Source organism: Sarcophilus harrisii, chromosome 3, assembly GCF_902635505.1.
Source record: "Sarcophilus harrisii chromosome 3, mSarHar1.11, whole genome shotgun sequence".
NCBI classification, from domain to species: domain Eukaryota; kingdom Metazoa; phylum Chordata; class Mammalia; order Dasyuromorphia; family Dasyuridae; genus Sarcophilus; species Sarcophilus harrisii.
In genome coordinates, this window is record NC_045428.1 from 141,892,454 (window position 1) to 141,914,056 (window position 21,603).

At 31.8% G+C, this 21,603-nt stretch overlaps 1 protein-coding gene across 2 annotated transcripts in view; it reads left to right on the forward strand.

Annotated features, from left to right (window-relative positions):
• The window catches only part of GPC6 (glypican 6), a 1,223,594-nt gene that overhangs the window by 585,910 nt on the left and 616,081 nt on the right, over positions 1–21,603 (forward strand). For both annotated transcript variants that reach the window (XM_031963620.1, XM_031963621.1), the window contains exon 3: positions 17,781–18,172. In XM_031963620.1, the coding sequence (XP_031819480.1) occupies positions 17,781–18,172 (392 nt within the window). The remainder of the gene's footprint in view (positions 1–17,780; positions 18,173–21,603) is intronic.

Genomic DNA, 21,603 nt, shown 5'->3' on the forward strand with positions numbered 1-21,603 from the left:
AATAATTAATATAAACACAGAATAAGTCAGTCTGAACACAAATCTAAAGCCAAGGACTCATCCTAATCAAGGAAGATTAAAATCTGAGATAAGACTGGAGGGTTTTAGGTTAGCTGCAACAATTCCAACAAGTAAGGATGGCTTAAGATATGAAAGATAGTAAATTCCAGCTCCTTCTATTTCTTTGTCACAGAGTAAAGGGATGCAGTGGAAGGAGTCCTTTATTTAGAGGTAGAGAACTTGGATTTGAATTTTGATTCAGCTACTCACTAATTGTTTGACTGAGGCAAGTTTTTATTTAACTTCCCTGGTTTTGTTCTCATCTCTAAAATGAAAAGTAGAAGGGTGCACTAGACCTCTGACATAGCTTTTAGCTCTATATAGGTGATCCTAATGTTTAACTCAAATGATCTGCTTCTAAGGATGAACAATAAACCAATCCTAAAAATTCTCATTTCTAGAATAGAAAAGTTGAGAGTGTGGTATATGAAATATGTTATAAAAAGAGTAAATTTTTCTTCTATTTCTGAGATGTCATTCCTCTTTGCCATCCCAAGGAAATTCTGTGGAATCTTTGACTGAAAATATACATCATAGTTATTCTTCCCTCTTAAATATTTTTTATATCTTGTGATCCCCAAATATAAGAATAGATATTTTGTTCTATATATGCTTGAAATGTAACCTCACCATTATTTGAGTGGAATTGTGGGAGTTGATTTTGTTTGGGGTTATACTGACACTCTGGCAAGCTTTCATATAATGAAAGATGGCATTTGTTTTTATGAGATCTAAAAACTAGTTGACAAATTATTATTGCAATAAAGCTATAAAGCTACAAAAGGGAATGTTAAAGAAATGCTAAATACCTGACTCAACTCTGTGAAAACAATGAAATTCAGAAATATTTCCAAACAGTTAAAAAAAAAAAACTTTGTAATATTTGATATGGTATATGATTCTGCTTCCAAAGGAGGAAAAATAATTAATGGTTAGCATAAAATTCTATATGGGTATATTCCACCATGAAATTGTATAAAATTGGCTTTTATTTTAAATATGCATTTAGAATGTATGTATTATATTTTAGAAACAGAAATGTTTTAATATTTATGGAGATTAATTTTAGGAATAAGAGACTAACATGAACATTTTCTGTGGAATATGATGCCTAGCCTCTTTTTTATTCTTGTTTATGGCTTTCAGGTTGTCCAGTAGTCTTAAAGAATATATCCCCAATTTATTTTCCAGGTGACTTGATTTTGCTATGAGATATTTCATATTTTTTTAGTCTTTTGATAGTATTTTATCTTGTATTGTCACTTGAAGTCATTAACCTCCATTTGGACAATTCTGATTTTTTTTAAGTTAATTTCTTCAGTCTCTTACAAAGTTGTAAGTTCTTTTGCATAACTTTCTTGCATAGATATCATTCTTATTTGATTCTAATTTTTTTCCCATGTTTATATCTTTAACACATTTAAGAATTCTTGTCAGGCTTGTTTCCAATCTGCATTCTTGTTTGAAGCTTTGCTTAGATGTTTTCAGGTGACTATCTTCATCTATGTTTGTGTCTTAAGGTTTCCTGTCACTATAGCAGCTCTTAATATTTGGATTCTTTTGTTGTAGTTTCCTCATTCTCCGTGATACTTCTTGACCTTTAGACTTATGTTAGAGTTGAGCTCTGTTTACTTCTAGGTGGGAGTGAGGGTAGTAATGTGTAAAAAGTGTCTGGTCTGAAATTCTGTCTTTTTCTGTCTTTATGATGTTTTCACAGCCCTGAGTAAGGGCTACAAGTTTCTGATGCATCCAGAATGGTAAGATCTAGGAGGAGGTTTGCTCACTTCCCTTCTGGTATGAGCTCTGCAAGTTCCTGACACAGGTTTAGATGTACTTGATTATGTGTGGCAGAGTTCCAGCAAACTGATGCAGGAATAAGCCACTGATAGTTCACTATGAGATTCTGCAGATTCAAAATGACTGAATAGCTTGACTGTTTTGAAGTCTCATTCTCTGATTATTCTGATTTATAGGTTTAAAGGATAGACTTGATTCCTCCTACTCACATCAAAGTTTTGGGAACTTCCTCTTTGTTCTCTTACAATCATGACCATTCCTTTCAACCCTGGAATTGGGTAATAGATAACAAAACTGCCATCTGCCACTCATTCCTGCTCCAAGCCTTGGTTCAGGTATCCCTTGAAATCTCTTTCTGCTTTGGTCCTTCTATCCCTGGTATTTAGACTCAGTCCCATCTCTGTCTCTGTGTACTAAATTCCTTCCACTAACCCTAGGTCCAGAGTCAGTAGACTTCACTTTCTATTTCCTAAGATGCCCTGGGCTAGAAAAAATTTACTCACTATGACTTTTTCTTGGCTTTTCTGTTATATATCTGTGTGTATGTGTATATATTTATATGTATATAGTATATTTATATATACATGTACACATTTATAGGTATTTTATTTACATGCATATGCATATCTGCTTCTTTGTGTGTGCATATTTACATTGTAAATACATTTATGTTTTTATGCATGCATTATGTGTGTTTGCATGTGTATATGCATTATGTATGTGTAGTATGTTTTTTAGGTTTTTGTGGAATAGGTATGTTAGGTAAGCTAAATACTTATTACATCACTGTAATTCTTCCTCTAAATGTGGACAATTTGATTGATCCACCATCTTATTTATGGGCAGAAAATTTGTCTTCAAAACTTTTCAGAAGTAAATATCAGTTTTCCAAGGTAGAGGCTCATTTGTTTAACTTTGAACTCAGCAACTCAGCTATGTTTAATACAATATCTAATTTCCTTTCGGCTATTCAAGTGAATTTGAGGACTTGTAAAGATCTGGCACATTTTCAAATAACTGGGGGAAGGACAATACCACATGCTATTTTAAGAAAAAGGGGAAAAAGATAGCTGGGAATTAATGACTTGTATCTTTAATGTCCAGACTTAGAAAGATTCATTAGGCAATCAATTTGCAAGCACCTGGAGTGTAACAAGGTGTTAAGTAGTAGCCAACATGGACTTATGAAAAACAAATCATGCCAAACAAAACTAATTTCCCTCTTTTGTTGACAAAGTGACTAATCCTGTAGACCAGAAGACACCCAAGGAGGAAAAGTTTAATCTTTGTGCAGTTTACAGTGTTGCTTCTCATGATTTTTTCAATGACCAAATAACAAAATATGGTTTGAGTAGAATATTAATAAGATAGATTTAGACTAGTTGTGAATATTAAATTGGTAGCATGTTATGAAACAGATTCCAACAAGCACTCTCAGGAGCCTAGAACTCTTTTTTTGTTGGTTTTTACTAAACAGACATTTTGACAGGAATATGAAGAGCATGCCTCTGAAGAATAAAAATGGGTATTGCAAAAAGGATTTAAAAAAAATCAGATTTCCATTTAAAACTTTGTAAACATTTAGGAATGGAATAAATTTATTGGCATAAAATTATGTAATGAATTTTATTGCCTCATTAAAAAAAGAAAGGGGACAGATCCTTCTTAGACACCATATTAACATGGTTCTGTATCCCACTCTTCCTCCATCCTATCTTATACTAAGTATGACTCAAGAAAAAAACATGCTATGAGTACACAAAGAATAAAGCATACAATGTGATGTAAAAGAATCAGAGCCCCTTTTTAAGACATATTGATAGATATATTGCATTTTAGGCCCCAAGCGAGGGAAGATTTTTTGAGTCACATATAATTCAAAGCGAAAGGTAAAAACAGGCCATTGGCTTAAGTAAAAATGGGAAGGAGGCAAAAATCTTTGCAGGCATATAACCATGTTATTGCATACTTTGATTTTCTAATAAAACTATATTGCCTGACATGCCAGCTAGATAAATACAGTAATTGAATTGACATGGCACTGATACATTTTCAAAAATCTTTTTTTTTTTGATTTGTAACAAGACACTTTGAAAACATTCTACAGAAAAAGGTTATATGTATGGTTGAAAGATCTCTTGATTTGGAGTCAAAAGTCCTAATTTATAATATTTCCTCTGTCATTTATTTATTACCTATGCAGCCTTAGGCAATTCATTTAATATCTTTGGGTCTCAGCTTCCTCATTTAGAAAATATAAGTGGCAGTGAGAGGTTGAACTAAATGACCTCAAGGTCCTTTCTATTCTACATTGATTATTCCCTGAAATAATAATAAAAATCACTATCCTCTCCTACGTGCTTTGAAAAAATTCAAAGGGAAATATTTAGTTCCTTTAAAAAAGATATTCCAATCTCTTTATTTTTAAGAGCAAACCTGTCAGATGCTTTCCCCCATAATCATTTGACAACTTCCCTTATTTTTGATACATTGAGAATTACTACTTCAAAAATTTAAAATTACCATAGACTTCATTTGTCTATATTTGCTCTGGTCAAGTTGTCCTTGTGGTGGTTCTTTTCTTTCATACCTTTTATACCTCCTCAACATGTCATGAACCAAAATGTTAAGGGCAGACATAGGTTAGGCTCCATAGTCACTGAAAAAGGAAATAGTTTTATCATCAAAATATTAACAGGTCTTTCCCATTTTTCATTTTCTTATTTTTCATCTTTTAGTTTCATTTTTAAATTAACTTAAATTGGATTGAGTCAAATCCTTTTTTCTCATTGCTCCATGAAACTATTCTCACAGTCTTCTATTATGGTTTTTCTAAAGGTTTTTGCAAATCATTTTGTATTTCAACTTGCCATGCCCTTTGACTTTCATATCTTTATACTTATCAAAGATTTGATTTGTTAGGTGGCTAAGGTGATTTCTTAGGTCAATTAGCCTTCTTTTTGTGGCAGTTTTTTTTTTTTTTAATCCTGGCTAAACTTCCTTAGAAAATGGAATTTCCATGGATAGCCTATGTTTTATTCTGAGATCATAGGAAGCTATATCTATATGGAAATAGTCTTCAATGCAGAGCATATGCTCTTAAATCTTGGTTAATTATGTCCATTTAAAATTTATATTTCACACACATATTAATGAAGTTTAATCACCAAAGAAGAATCTAGCATACTATGTATTTACTGTAAGAAAATCATTCTAGGCTTTACGGTTAGAATGTTGTTGTGTGTATGTGTATGTGTGCATGTGTATTTTTTTTTTCCACTTCATACTTTTTAGTTATCCACTTGTTTTTGACTTTCAATTAGGTATATGTTTGAAATGGAAATTTCTGATCTTTTAAAATTCATAATCAGCTATCATAATATTGGCAGTTATGCTAGATGATTAGCATAATTGAGAGATTCAGGCTTTATTTGCACTTTCCCAACTTTACAATCAAAACATATAGCAAAATTTAAGGAAAGATAGAATCTCTTGGACAGGAGAATTTTTAGCATGTTTGGTAAAATAAAATCATCAAGCTGTCACCAATCCCAACTTTTGAACTCTGTCTTCTGAGGATCACTTGTTTTGAAATTTTTGGCACTCAATAGGAAACTAGACCAAGAAGGACATGAAAACTACATTGGCAAATGATCTGTCAAGTGACCCAAGAATAGAATCGAGATTGAGTTGCCCTTTGAAATAAATCTATTTGAATTTTATTATCTCTTGTGTCTCTAATCTTCTGAAAGGTTAGTATTCCATCCCTCAGAGTAAAATTAGAGCACTAGTTGATGTCTCTTCTTGATGATAACTGAATACCACAGTTAGAAGTGCAGGAGAGAAATTTGTTATCATCAGCAGTTTATTGTTTTGTTTTGGGGGGGGTTTGTTGTTTTTATTTAAAATTGGGTAAACAAGAAGTGAGGGAGTCACATACTTACACTATGAATTACTCCATGTATTTGCAGGTCAAGACATATATTTTTTTAAAAATTTGAGTGAATTAAAGAGCCTTTTCAAATAACCTATAAAAGGTAGTCATGTCTTTTTTCAGTACATTTTGAACTCAACCACTGTTGAATACCACTTCCTATAAAAAATTATTAGTTGCTTTCTGAATATATTTGGGATAAAGATCAGAGGATAAAAGAACAAATCAAAGAAAAATAGAGTATATGGCTAATAAATTTTTAAAAACTAACAAAGCTTCAAAATCACAAGTCAATAATATTTCTATTTATATTAACCAAAAGCATTACTTCAATTAAATACCTTTCCATAGTTTTATACATTTTCCCCTTAAAATATGGTAAGCAATTCAGGAGATATTTATGAACCTTGGAGCTTTGAATACCTTAAATAATTCTAAGTCTAATATTTATGCCATGCTTAATTAAATAGCATTATCCTGAAAAATATAAACAAGTCACTATTTTATTTCAATAAAGACTTTTCCAAATGGAAGTTCCAGTTTTCCAAACATTTCAGTATGTATTATTTTAATTGGTTGTATTTAAATATTCAGTGGAAAAATGTCTAACAGAGATTGATGTACATGTAGTCAGAAATTTATTTTGTAGAGGAAAAATCCCATAAATGATTTGCAAAAGGGTAGGTTTTTTTTTAACAAGAAGAAATTAATAAAGGTTTTCATGTATGTCTTGTATAATAAATAGTTTATACATACTTAATAGTATACCTATTCTTCATTATTGATAAAAATATAAAACTAATCATGTATTAAGGAAAATAAAATGTGTCATGGTACCCATGCATGCCTGACGCTAGATTCCACCTGATTCATTACAAAATAAACTCCGCTGAAAAGTGCCTCAGCGAGTCCTGTATAATATGTTCCACATACATAGGTGTCAGTGACATAGATGGATGAAACCTGTTTTGACTCTTTTTTTTTTGGCTGTCACCATGAATGTAGAAACAGTTATGTTATTCTTCTGAAATTACAAAATTCAATAACTTTTTGTCCATGCTCATCATATTCACTCTGAAATAAAAAGATGTAACAACTTTAATCTTGAGGCATATAGCTATATGTCTGTCTATTGTTTTTTGTTTTGTTTTGTTTGCTTTAAGTTTGACACACCATTTCTGATAGTGAACAATGGGAATGCATTTACTACTGATTTCCTTGTCTTGGAGGATATTTTTGTATATATCCTTGAATAGGTAGAGATGAATTGTGTTAGATAGAAAGCAATTATTCAAACACCAGTGTTCCAGACTTTCTTGTTATCTAAGAATAATTACCATATGGTCTTAGATCATTCTATTATTTTACAGCTAGCATGTTGTCCTTTAGAGGCCAATTCTCATTTCTTTTTTTTTTTAATTAATTGATTACTCTTACTAATCAGAATTCTATCACTGAACTTAGAATCAAGAGATAATCCTATTCCCTCCCCCCACCCTTCCTATGCAATATTGATTTGTCTGTGGCTTTGGATGTATCTCATGCTTACTAGGCGCCTTCCCTATCTTTCCCTATCTCAATTCATGAACCTCTTTCCGTAGATCTTTTTTGTTCTTTTCAGTACCTTGGAGAGAAAGTACGGGGAAAGGAGAGCTTTCAAGTGAGTCCAAAGAAAGGCCTGTTACCTATCTTTTTTTTTTTTTCCTTTGGAAAGTTAGGAAAACTTGTTTCTTATATTTTTTATTTTTACAAATATTTTCTCCAACCAAAAAGCAAAATCTTATCTCTTTTCAAGGGATTTCTTTTTCTCTTATCAATATTTTATGTTGAAGCACAATATATTGTTTTCTTCAAATATCTAGATTTCTCAATAGGAGAGAAATAATCCTAACCCTTAAAGAAATCATTTAATTGTAATAATGGTCAAAGAAAGAAAAGATTGTACTCTTATTACTCATTTCCAGGTAAAAATTATTTTACCATTCCTTGTTTGTTTTTTGATCATTTGTTTTCTGAAGTACGTTTCTTTCAGTTAAATTCCAGTCTGATATTTGATCCATTGATCAAAACAAAACTGTTATGTGATGACTACTGTGACTCAGGCCCTTTCACAGAATTTCTGCAACACATTTTGGTAAATGGAGAAACATGTAATTTAATTTGTTTTCCACTTTAATAATAGATGAGCTATTTTCACAAAAGAACGTTATATTAGTTTGTACTTTCAGAATTTAAAATTTCCATTGAAGGCATTCACTAACTTATGGTCCCTTATGTAAGAACTGCTGGTTGAACTCAGCTGGCAAAGGAACTACCCATTCCTATCCATTGAAAATATGACCATTAAACAATATACTATGACTTACAGGAATGTAAAGATTGATAAGGAGTCATTACTCTCTACCTCAGGGACTTTATATTTTATTATTGAAAATAGTAATTCCCATTGATATAAAAAAAGAAAAACTACAGAGCCTATTTTCATAGCCAAAATATAACACATTAAAAGCTCAATTATTTTATATATGTAACTGAAAATCTCTATTAAGTAGCACTTATTTAATTTGTTCATTCAATTACTATAGAAGTTTATGGTGATGATGTTGAAGCAGAGTGAGATCTTGATAAATGGATAAAAATAAAGCTACTAACATTTACTTGATACTAAACATTTAAACATTGTAGCCTCAGTGGTACAGGTTAAAAACAAAAACAAAATTGCAATCAATAATTAACATTTAAATAAAATTCTCACATGTTTAGCTACTTTATTCAGGCCTGAAAAACAGAGACATTGTGCAGATAGAAGATAGATAAATATACGGGTGAGGGTCAAGGGGTCTTTTGTAATGAAATCAAAAGTTTTCCAGGTGTCTGAATGTATTAGTAAAACTTTCATATATGTAAACTAGGTGATTACCTAATGGTCCATGGTCCATGGAAGTTAGAAAGGAGTTTGAGCGAAAATGTTTACAATTCTATAATTATGTTTGTTTAGGAGGTGTGGTATATGGAAACAACACTAGATTTGAAATCAAATTATCAATTTCAGAGATAAACTGAGATGAAGATAGGTTACCCAAGGACACACAAATATTACGTAGAACATTCGGTATTTGGACCAGTTCTTTTGACTGTTAATTTATCATTCTTCTTAACCTAGGTTCAAATCCTACTTTCCTACCACTATGATGTTGGGCAAATGATTTTACCTCTCCCGGTCTCAGTTTCCTCAACTGTGAAATAAAGGGACTGAAAAGGCTAGGTGGTTTTTCAAGGTCCCTTCCAATTCGAAATCTATGAGTGTACATTTTGAAATGATAGAACAAGAATGTTCTTTCTCTCTATGTCTCTCTCTGGCTCTCATTTTCTCCCTGAATTTTGTGTGTGTGTGTGTGTGTGTGTGTGTGTGTGTGTGTGTGTTGTGTGTAAATATGTGTGCGTGTATATACATGCACACATACACACACAGAGAGAAGTCTACCTTTCAAGAAACACTGTGCGCTCTGAATGTTGGAAAGCAAATTTGTGCTAGTCCTCTGGGGCAAGGAGAAATAAATACATCAACTGGTATTCTGTATTGGTGAATTATATATCAGCAATGCAAGATTTTTCTCCTTGAAATTAAATAGATTTAAGAATTCTAGGGGTGACATGTATTCCTTTTGTTGACAACATAACTTCTAACTTTCTGTTTCCCTCTCCCTAAAACAGTTGCAAAGAGTAATTTTATTATAGAAATAGAGGTGAGAGTGTGTCATGCTGCCTTCAGAAGCATTTAATATTAGCCTGTGTTTTGTTCTAGAATGGTGTTCCCCTGTAGCAGGCACTTACCACTTAACAACTAATTTTATATAAACATGTAATAATTACAATTTCTATATGTCTGTATTTTCAGCCACTTTTTCAGTTCATCATTCAGCACCTAAAGGATTACATTAGGAAACTGAGTTTTCAAATCTCTATGGTGGTAATTTTTATTTAATTAAGAACAAGTCCTCTGACTTTAATGATTAGAGAACTCATTATAACTTCTATGTACTGTTCTTCCCTTACCCTATTTTAGATTCTGATTCTCCCATATCTTAGGCCAAGTAAGATCCTTCCTTAGCCTTGAACTAATTGCTGGAGACAAACATGAGAAAGAGATCATAAGACAAATTTTAAAAAAATATCGTTATTATCTTTTTAACAACAGAAATTTATGAACTCTGTTCTATCATGTACTTTTTTTTTACACTTTTTAACTTCTTATCGAACTGGTTTGTTAAAAACTATGTGTAATGCTAACTATTCTCAAGTTGGAAGGCATTTTGTTTGTTTGTTTTGTTTTATTTTTTAATTTGTCCTAACTCTAGAAGAATTCTGGCTCTCCAAAAGAAGATGAACAAGGGGGAATTAAATATTAGCACTATCTGATCGATGTTTATTAAAGTAAGCATTCATTAAGTCAAGATGCTCCACAAGGAGGAGCAGATTTGAAAATTTGGCTCTTTTTAATACTGATTGCATCAAGGTGGTGAGGAGAAAGCAACTGTGGATCACTCCTTTTATTTAATAATCTATACAGTGACTACTAGGAAGAGGGATAAAACAGAAAAAACCATTGAACTTAATCTCTCCTTTTGGATGCTTTAATAGTTTAAAAATAACTATCTGTGGCCATAAATGATCTAATCAATTGTTGCAAGTGCCACACCTTATTTATTTATTTATTTTTGGTATATTCCTGAGCTTACCCTAGACTTCTGAACAGGGTAAATATTTAATAAATGTTTGTTGAATGAATAAAAAAATCATTCCTTTAAAATATTCTTTAATATTCAATCCTCAGTTTTTGAAAGTATAATGAATAAGCACTGTAAAAAAAATCACTAGTGCCTTCTAAAATTATAGCTTAGCAAAATAAGTATTTAAGCAAACTCCTTTTATAATTTCTTTTGCTTCTCAAAATCTACTGACCCCAAATGACTACAAAGTACCAGTTTCCAGGTGTCTTTATTTTATGCAGTGAAATTAGTACCTGTCTATGTAAAATCTCAAAATGACATTTTAAGTCCCTTTAATTTACCTTATTTACATATTTTTCACACACACACACACAATGTTGTTATACTATATTGGATTTTCAAGTGTATTTGTGATTGTAAATTGTCCTATGGTTTTCTGGTAATAATTCTCTGTAAATATGGGTTTGATTAGATGATTTTTACTAGTAATCTCTAGGTCTACATAAGACCAAGGTCCAAGACCAGTTGAGTATTGAAAAAAGCTGTAGTTTTCCTTTGATAGCCTCGACTTTGTGGAATATTTTTCCCAGAATCATTCCATTTTTAATTCTTAAAATCTAACTTCAAGAGAATCTGGTTGGAATTTTAAAGCTGTATAATGAAAATTATCAATAAATAAATAAACTGATTCATTTTCTAAAGTTTATTGAGTATGTACATACATATGTCTACATGAATGTGTATATGTACATATATATATTTATATATATATATATACTCTTGTGTTTATATATGTAATATATATGGGTGTGTATACATATATATGTGTATATACACACATATATGTATATATATGTGTTATATACGTATATATATATATATATATATATATATATATATAGTTTCTAAAAATATTTATCATGCTTTTATAGTTGGCAAAGATACCAGAGAGATTTACTATTTCCTTTTCCAGATTATTTTACAGATAAGGAAACTGATTTTAGCAGGGTAAAGTGTCAGTATCTAACAACTTCCTGAAGCTAAATATGAATTCAGGTCCTCCTGACTTCAGGGCCAATATTTGTGCCCCCTAATTTGCTCTTACAATTTATATTTAATTTCCTTCTATTAAGGTGATGTGACTGTGATTTTATTGTAGGCTTTGCCCCTCCTCTCCAAAAGTATTTTGATACTTAAACCTAAATGTTCTCCCCTTAAGTCCAGTGCCTAACCAGGTTATAGAGATAAAAATCTCCTAGATCATGTAACCAAAGCAGAAATAGTAGAAAGAGTGAAAATATGACTAATAGAATATTTTGTATTAGATTTATCTATCATTTTATAATTTTTTCCCCATTTCCAATGCTTAACATAGCACTTTGCACAAAGATCTTGAATATAACTTCATGCAGTTGAATTCCCTATACAGAACTTATCCTGGCTATGTGTATCTTTATTAGAAATGGATAGTCATTTTTAAATTGATCAAAAGTATCAGTATAAAATACACAGGTTTAAAATCTAGAAGATAGCTGGATGGTACAGTAGACTTGGGATCAGGAAGACCTGATCACTCATGGCTTCAGACACCAGCATAACACTGGGCAAATCATTTTAATGTCTTTCAGCATCCTCAACTTATAAAATGAAGATAATAATTCAATTTGTCTCCTAGGTTTGTTGTGAGAGTCAAATGAGATAATATTTATAAATACTTATCACAGATTATATATCCATTAGGTTCATTAATAACTGCTTATTTAAAAATACATGTCTTTTTAAATAGGCAGGGAAATGAATTCAGTAGGTAAGCCGATTTTTTTTTTATGAATCATATACTTTTTACTGTAGTACACAGACATCTTACACATAGCACCAAAAAACTTAATGCTAGAGTATAAATACAAGATCATCTGTCTGTATAGAATTTTTTAAAATTTTTTTATTCTCTAGTCATTTGTAATATTTATTTCCTAAATTGTTATACAATCAAGTTGAAAAATAAATATGGATTTAAAATAATAAAAAATAGAAATAGAAAAAATAATAGAAAATAGAAAAAATATTTATATTACTGCTCAGTAGTTGGTAGGGTAACACCTGTTTCTAAGAATAGTAGTTCAGTTTTAATAATTCCTAAGTTAAAACAATGGAAATTGCAATGTGTAATGTTTCATGACAGTTATTATGTCACTTTGGAATTTCAGACTTCCATTAACTTCTAGGTTGAATTGAATTATATGAATCTGCAAGGCCCATTAAAAATACTAAGAAAAATTGATATTTGGCAGATAAGGGAGCAACAAAACACATACACACACACACACACACACACACACACACACACACCTATTTTTGCATCCAGGGCCCGTCTAACTGTCAGTAATTAGAACACCTGCTTAACAGGACTTCTTTTTTATTCCTGAATAAGTTATCTCATGCAGAAAATAATTTTATGTAATTTAGACCTCATTATTTGTAAAAGCACCAATTATGAGCCCCACTTGAATACTCAAATAGTATTTGTAATATGAGCAGATTAAATCATATGATCTATTAAATTACGAAAGAAAAGGCAGGGAGATTCCAGAGTAGTCCCCCTCTCTCCTTAATCTTCTCTAAAGAGTATTTTTATTTTTGTTTTGACCTGGAGTTTTAAGTGAAATCATTACCAGTGCTGGAGTCCTTTTAGGGAGGCTAGACCTCCCAGCTTTATTTTTTTATTCCAATGATTCCAACTCTAAAGTTTTAAGCTAACTTAAAATTTGGGGATACATGGCTAATATTCAAAGGGGTGTGTGTGTATGTGTGTGTGTGTGTGTGTGTGTGTGTGTGTGTGTAAAAGTGATCTAAATGTGTGATCAATCTTTAAAAGTTTTTGTCTGATCATACTTTAAATTAAGAACCATTGGAATCTGGAAAACATCACTTCTCAGCCAGTGTAAATATTTGTTAATTTTCTACTCAGACCAGGCATTGTTCTAACCTCTGGGAATACAAGAAAGGGAAAAAAAAATCAGTCCATGATCTCAAGGAGCTCAGAGTTTAATGGGGAAGAAAACATAAAAACAACTAGGTACAAACCAGATGTAAAATGAGAAAACTTGGAGATAAGCAACAGAAGGGAGGCACTTAGAATTATCAGGAATTATGAAAGACTTTTTAGAGGGAATTAAATTTTATCTAGAACTTGAAAGAAGCCAAATAAGGTAAGGGGGATAATAAGGAAGACTGGAATTCAAGCCATGGGGAACAATCATTGAAAATGCCTTGAAGTAGGAGATAGATTACAGAACATATATAGGGGGGTGTGTGTGTGTGTGTGTGTGTGTGTGTGTGTGTGTGTGAGAGAGAGAGAAAGAGAGAGAGAGTGTGGGGGCAGAGGGAGAGAGAAAGAGGAAGGGAGAGAGAATCAGAGAGACACAGAGAAAAATAAACAGAGAGAGAAAAAAAATACACAATAGAGAGAAACAGAGAACACAGAGTTAGGCATTTTGCAAATATTTGTTAAATTGAATGACAAGAGACAAGATATTATCTACTAGAATACCTAATTGGACATTTATAGGTTTATAATAACCCATCAGGCATGAAAAATCTGTGTAGGGCCATGATAGAAGAGTAGAACTAATGGACAATAAACTTTTTTTTGTTTGTTTTCTTGCATCAATTTTCACAATTCTCCCTATCTTTTTTTTACTAGATTTATTTTTGTATCACTCTTCAGCCACCTAGCAAGACTCTTGCATTCTCCTCTAAAACAAACAGATTATAGTGTGAACTTTTTGATTTATCATAGGCTAGGATTGACTCTTACTAGAAATGAATGTTTCCACCTTCAGGAAGTAAAACTTTATATGCTCATTTCACCTTGAGAAGATATCTGGCATGCTATTCAATACAGATCTTGTGTACGTGCAGTTTCTATTTGGCTAATCAGACTTCCTACACAAATGATATTATTGTGTTCAACGAGTTGATAGATTTTGGGTGGCATTGGTTAAGGAATAAGAGACTATGGAAATTGTTGTTTATCATGAAAACAATCTGAAATGTTCCTGCTTCATACTTTCTTCACCATAGATAGAATCCTATGTAATTAATAAGGAAACATGAGCACTTTGTGGCATTTTGTACAAGGAGAGGTTTTCCTGTGATTCTGTTAAATGTAAACTCCCAGAGACACTTCAAAGGTCTATTTTTTTTCTCCTCCTAACTCATTCTCTTTTTGCCTCTAATTCACTTTAGGAATCTGCCTATCTTTTTTAGTAAAGTTGCTTGTTTAGAGCCTTTCTTTCTTTTATACATTTAGGGCTCTCTTGACTCCTAGGACCTAGTCTGCCCAGAAGAATCCGCAAATTACTAAGCAAACCATCCCTCACCCCTCAAAAAATAATAGCAGTTTTATGGAAAGTTTTTTTTTTTTTTTTACTTGAGCTAATCTGCCCTGGAGCAAACAGATGTTTGCCTGTGGAACTTCCCTCAGGATGAATAAAATCCTCCCAAATGCTAAAAAAGAGTTAAGAAGGTCTCTTGTGCACCTAAAGAAGCAGATTAGCAGCCAAAGCAAATACCTTTAATGAATGTTTTGTGATTGGAGAAGAAAAAGCAATCAAATAATTCTTTCAGCCTAACATTCTCTGAAGATGGGGCTTCTCTGATGATTGAAGGCTTAATCCAATGTGATCTTTGCCCTCTGAAACTGGGAAAGGAGAGAGAGTTTGGATTTATTTTTTCCACCTAACTAGTTTACAACTCAATGCTATTGTTTACACTTGACTCTGTCAACAGAACAGATTTTGTTACTTTCTTCTCTAAATCTTCATCCTGTTGATATACTCAAGGATTCAAATAGTCTTCTTGTTTCCAAAAGGAGTTAGGCTTTAATAAGTAACTGATCATGCTAAAATCAAATAAATGCCCCACAGTTTATAGGATATTCTTTTTCTTTTCTGCCATAGTACTTTGAATTCTTTGCCTTATGCCTGAATGAAGATCGATGCACGTTAAAGTTGTAGTATTTGTCATAATTGCTTGATCCATTAGTAAAGCCAAATATTGGCTTTAACTATAAGATCACTAAACCATATAATGACTTTGTACAGAGAATAATAGTTTGACATTCGAAGATCAGTAAAACTAATAGCAAACTTTTCTTTGCTGTGACTATTTGATACCAGTGTATACACAAAGGATTGAACATCCAAGGAAACTCTTAGACTTTTGATTTAAATGGATACCAAAAGAGTTCCTGAGTTAAGGAATATAAAAGAGAAATAGTTTGGTGCATTACAAGAGCATGGGATTTAGAGTCCAAAGACCCAAGTTATATATCCTATAATTTAGATAAATCATTTTATCCTCATGTATTGCATATTTTTATCTTCAAAAAGAACAAGTTGGACTCCATGGTCTCTTTTATCTTTTTTTCAATATATTTTTATTTATTTTGTTAAACCTGGGAAGGGGGAATGTTTGAGTTTTGAAGAGGCAAAACCGAATTCATCTATAATTATAAGAACAAGTGAGATCATTTTATTTTATTATTATTATTATTGCTTTCAGGGAGTCATAAAGATGTATGAACTCAGTGTCTGAGAGATACATCATGCATTTATTCAAACATTAATTAAGTACCTACTATGTGAAAAGCACCAAAGGAAATAAAATTGAGGATTATTGCTTTGAACTTGAGACAGAAAATGAAGCTCCCATTCCAAGAGAGACATTTCTCCACACCTCTATGAGGAGTAGTGAATAAGGGAGGATCAGTAGGTTTTTTTCCCCTCATTTTTTGTTTAGCCCTTTAAGAATCTAGACTACATTATTGATTACTGACTATTCATTGCTGAAGGCAGTACTCTGTATTCAATAAATTAAGCTTTAATTCCTGAGCCTAACAAAATAATTGACCTCTAAAAGAAGATAAATGAACAGCTTGTCCCAAGCTCATGATTAGAATCTACTTTCCAGTCTCATTATATTAGGATTTTTCAATTGGATGATTTCTCCTTTCTCTGCAGCTTCTTCCAATATCCTTACAGCTTTTTCCTTTAGTGAAGACTGACACTTAGGCTTGGATATTTTTGATCTCGCTTTTGAAATTTGGATACTTGTATTTAGTACTTTTAAATTAGATCTAGTCTGTAATTTGATTTCTGCCATATAATTATTACTGCTTTATAATCTCAGATATTTCCTAAAGTTTTTAATAATAATAGGCACAATCAATACTACTACTAATGTGATAGTAATTATATTAATGAATATAAACTTTTAGATGTCTCTTAAAAGATTATTAGGCAATTTATTCCTTATTTCAACTTATTATTAATGAATCCATGGTAATATTTGAAAAAAGTTTCTGGCAGTGAAGTAACAATATGGTCATTTGGCAAATATTATTCAGTTTTCAAAGATCTAAATTTCACTCCTTACCCTATTATTTAAGTGTTAGCTTTGTGACCTTGGGTAAAAAAATTTACTTCTCCAAACAGTACTTTCCTAATCTAGCCATCATAATAACAATAACAGTTAACAATAATTTGCCTCCCCGGGTTTTTGTAAGGAACAAATAAGATATGAAAGTATGCTATACATAGTATTCTAGATCATGTTAAAGTACTTTGAAAAGTTAAGCTAAATTCTGGCTAATCTTATTATGTTATTTCTTAATATAAATATTTCTAATCTTATGTTATTTATTAATATAAATATTTTTCATGCATTAGTAGATAATTGCTTGTTACATTTTATTTGGGAAATTGTATTATATGGTAGTGCCATTTATAGGATAATGGGAACATAAATGTTGCTCTGGAAGGATCTCTGAAGCCAATTCATTTGAATCACAAATTTGTAGATGAGGAAATTGAGTCCCAAGGAGGTTAAGTGACTTGCTAAGATCACAGTGGTTATAAAGCATTGATGCAGTATTCTGTAGTAAAACAATAAAAACAAAAAGAACTTTTTTTCTTGATATACTAGCGTATATTTAATATTCCAATCTCCCAGTGTTTAGTTGATAAGGCAGAAGATTGAGTGCTGAATTGTTGTCAAGAAGATGTGATTTTAAAACCTATCTAATATACTTCATAGCTATTTGATATTGAGCAAATCAATAAACCTCTCTTAGACTCAATTTCTTCATTGTAAGCGTAAAGCAGGTGTCTTTGTCTTTATTTTTAGTAGTTATTCAGATCTGTGCGGGTTTCTGAATCTTACTGATTTGTTTCTATTTTCTTGCATTTTTTCCCTAGAATTTTTCCGAGAGCTCCTAGAGAATGCAGAAAAATCACTAAATGATATGTTTGTCCGAACTTATGGAATGCTGTACATGCAGAATTCTGAAGTATTCCAGGATCTCTTCACAGAGTTAAAACGATATTATACTGGAGGTAATGTGAATCTGGAGGAGATGCTGAATGACTTCTGGGCTCGTCTGTTAGAAAGAATGTTCCAACTCATAAATCCTCAGTATCACTTCAGTGAGGATTACCTGGAGTGTGTTAGCAAATACACAGACCAGCTGAAACCCTTTGGAGATGTACCCAGGAAACTGAAGATTCAAGTGACAAGGGCTTTCATTGCTGCTCGGACCTTTGTTCAGGGACTGACCGTAGGCAGAGAAGTTGCAAACAGGGTTTCCAAGGTAATGAAAAAGATGTAACTATCTTTCTGTCTTTGAATTTTCTTTGTTACTCATTTAAAAAATATTTACACCGAAACTTAAAGTATTTGTCTTTTGATATGAGCAATTTTCTTCATTATGACTCAATCTTAGAGAAACTAGTTAAATTTTTTAGGTGAAGTTTCTGTGTTCTTTCTATAGGGACAGTTTTTGAATTTACAGTGATTCTATGTTGTTTAAAATACAGTGTTGATGTTTATCAGCAATATACTTTACATGCATTTGTCAGAAGTGGTACAATTAACAGGTACATTATAGTTGTAATCAATTGGCATTGCTGATGAGGGATTTAAAAATGATAAATTCTAGTGGCCCTGTCCATTCACATGTTATAATTCTTTAGGAAGTCAGAAAGTGACAGACATCATCAGGGCTGATCTTGTTTTTAGGAACATGTAATAACTGACTTTTTTTTTCATTTTTTATTATTCTTTTCAAAATAACCCTGATCCCTCAATGATGAAAGAAGGGACCTTCACTGAAAACTATAGAACTGGTATATGGAAGAACTAATGAATACAAAGTAGAGATTTTGGCATGGCAATGGGACTATTAGCAATCATTATCTTTGTAGCCTATGTGAATTGTATTAGATCAATTAGATTTGTAAATTAAGAATGCATTTTTTATATTTATCTTTAAGGTTTGTTTTCCTTTCCTAGATTTCTTGTTCTGAGACACTATGTACTTCTTGTTTGAAAGAATGTCTGCTTTTGTTTAAGTTCTGTCTTGACATTTATCTGCACTTATGAGATAGTCCTACCCATGCATGAGGTGGACCAACAAATAAACTGAAAGATGTTTGCATTAGCGGCCAAAGGAATGGCAATAGATGAAAGAATCTGTTTCCCTGGCATCAGAAAAAGGTCATGTTTGAACAAAGGTCGTTGCCAAAAACTGAGTTTTGTGGACTTTAAAATTTTGTTTTTTTTATTTTTGAAATCTTATGACTGGAACAAAAGAGCAATTCAGTGAGGATTTTTCCACATGCATTGATAATCAAAATACCTTAAAATCTGACCTCTTCCTAACACCTTAGATCTGATAATTATATTTCCTTATTTGAATTCATTAAGCCTCAGAAAGGTCTATGTGTGCTCTTGTCTGTATGGTTCTTTAAGAACTCTACAAGTAAAACTAGTTTGTTGGACATCAGTTGTTGTATGGTGGTGGTTTTAGTAGTGATTTATTTTTGTTTATTTTATATTGACTCAATTTTTGTTTTTTTAATTAAAAGAAAGTGTTTAAGCAATTGGAAGGGTTATTTGTGAAAGGGTTTTTAAAGCACGTAAATATAAGAGATTCACTAACATAAAGGGGATATTACTATTTTCCCTAAAATAATCTTCCATTGAAAAACAACAATGCTTTAGTTACCAGAGGGATTATAGAGTTAAACATATTCTATTTTCCAAAAGGTTTATATTCCCCAAAGAGGAAAAAAAAAGGCAGGTAAGAAAAGCAATGAGAAACATGACTCAAAAAAAACCCCAAAACTTCAGGCAGTAACTAAAAGGAAAAAAAAATATTTTGAAAAACAAGACTATCTTCACTGGAGGAATTTGAGGAATAGCAATATTTCATGGCTACATTCATGAGGTCATCATAACTGATCTTTAAGACAACTTCACTGCCTAAATATGAGCTGTTAAGCAGGACCTTCTGAATTTGAATATATATTGCAAAACTTAAAACATCAATAGCACAAATTTGGTAAAAGGAAAAAATACCATTTATATATGTGCATCATATGTATATTATTTAAATGTAAACATGCATATTTCAGATTTTAAAGATTATGCATTTTGTACATATATTTGCATAAAATCAATGTGTGTGCATATGTATTTCTTCTGTATGTATGTAAAATTTCCTGATTCTATGTTGTTTAAAATACAGCTTTGATGTTTATCAGCAATATATTTTGCATGCATTTGTAGAGTGAATAATATTACAATGCCTTCATGTATTGTTCTCTGGGAAGGCTGTAGTGGGTTAAGAAGCCAGTATACCAAAAATGCATAGAGAAAAAAAAGACTTTATTAACTTAATGTTTTATGTCAAACTATAGGTGACAGTTTTCTAGTTTGATTTTTAACTTAATCAATAGCAATCATGTCACAAACTTTCTCCTAACCTTGATTATGTAGTCTATTTTCAAATTGCTCATTTTAACTCTACCTTCTTTTAGTACGTTCTCTTTGTAGCCAATATGGATTTGAAAAGTGATTGGCTAGGATTCGGGGTTCAGTTTGTGGCCATTAAACAAGACTGACTCAAAACAGAGATTAATGGTTTTCCCATGTTCTAACTTTGGTTCTCATTAAACTCATCATGTACCAGCCAACTGAATAATGGGTAAAATTGACATCGAAGACACTGATTTTTAATATTCAGCCAGATCAGTTAAAAAGAGAGAATGAGTGATTTTTCAAATAATTTAGAAGTCAGGAAATTTAAGTGGTTCACTGATGAGCCAGCCTCACCTAATGCCTAACAGATGCTAGCTTACTGACTAGACATGGGATGCATCCAGCAGTAATCTATAGAATTTCAGCATCCGGCCAATTTTGTTTTCTTCACAAACATTCTAGAGGACTGAACATATTAAGATGAGAGAAAGTACAAAAAGTTTAAGTTGCATTCACAAACGAACATTTTTTCCTGTATTTTTCTCACTGACATTGATTTAAAGTCTTTTTGTAAAGAAGAGATTTCTAGGTTGTCTAGAAAGATCAACAACTTCAACTGAAGTGATTTAAGAATTGGATTTGTAGAATAAGGGTATAGTACTATCATATTATCACTGACTTCAGAAAGGAACTTTGAATTACTACTTCAAAGTTACTGTAAAATTCAGAGATCTGTATATATTTCTAAATATAATTGCCATATTTTCCCCTGTTGGAATTAGAAATTTTATTTTTCACCATTTTTACCATTTTTGCTCAGTCCCCAAATTTTCAACATTAAAATGCACCTAAGTATAGGGTCAAAGTAATTAATTAATGGTGAAGATAATGAATGATGATCCAATCATGATGATGATGATTCATTAGGAAAGCAAATTGGTCAAATGATTCACAAACTATCTCCCTCCACTCCTGCCCCCTTTACTCACTCAGAATTATGTAAACTTTAAGACAATTTTAAAATACAAGCTGCTTTAAATCTTTGTCTTATAAATTGTTCCTTGTTATGGTTTAAATTCTCATCATAGGCCATTAGGAATAAGTTATCTAGGGTAATATACCTATACCTGGCCTTTTATTATTTATGTATTTTTTAATGAAAGCAGTGTAGTCTATTTGTTAAAACTCTGGACTCAGAATTATTAACACCAAGTCTGGGAGACTTTATAGTTTATATTGTCCAAAAACCCTTGTTTGACA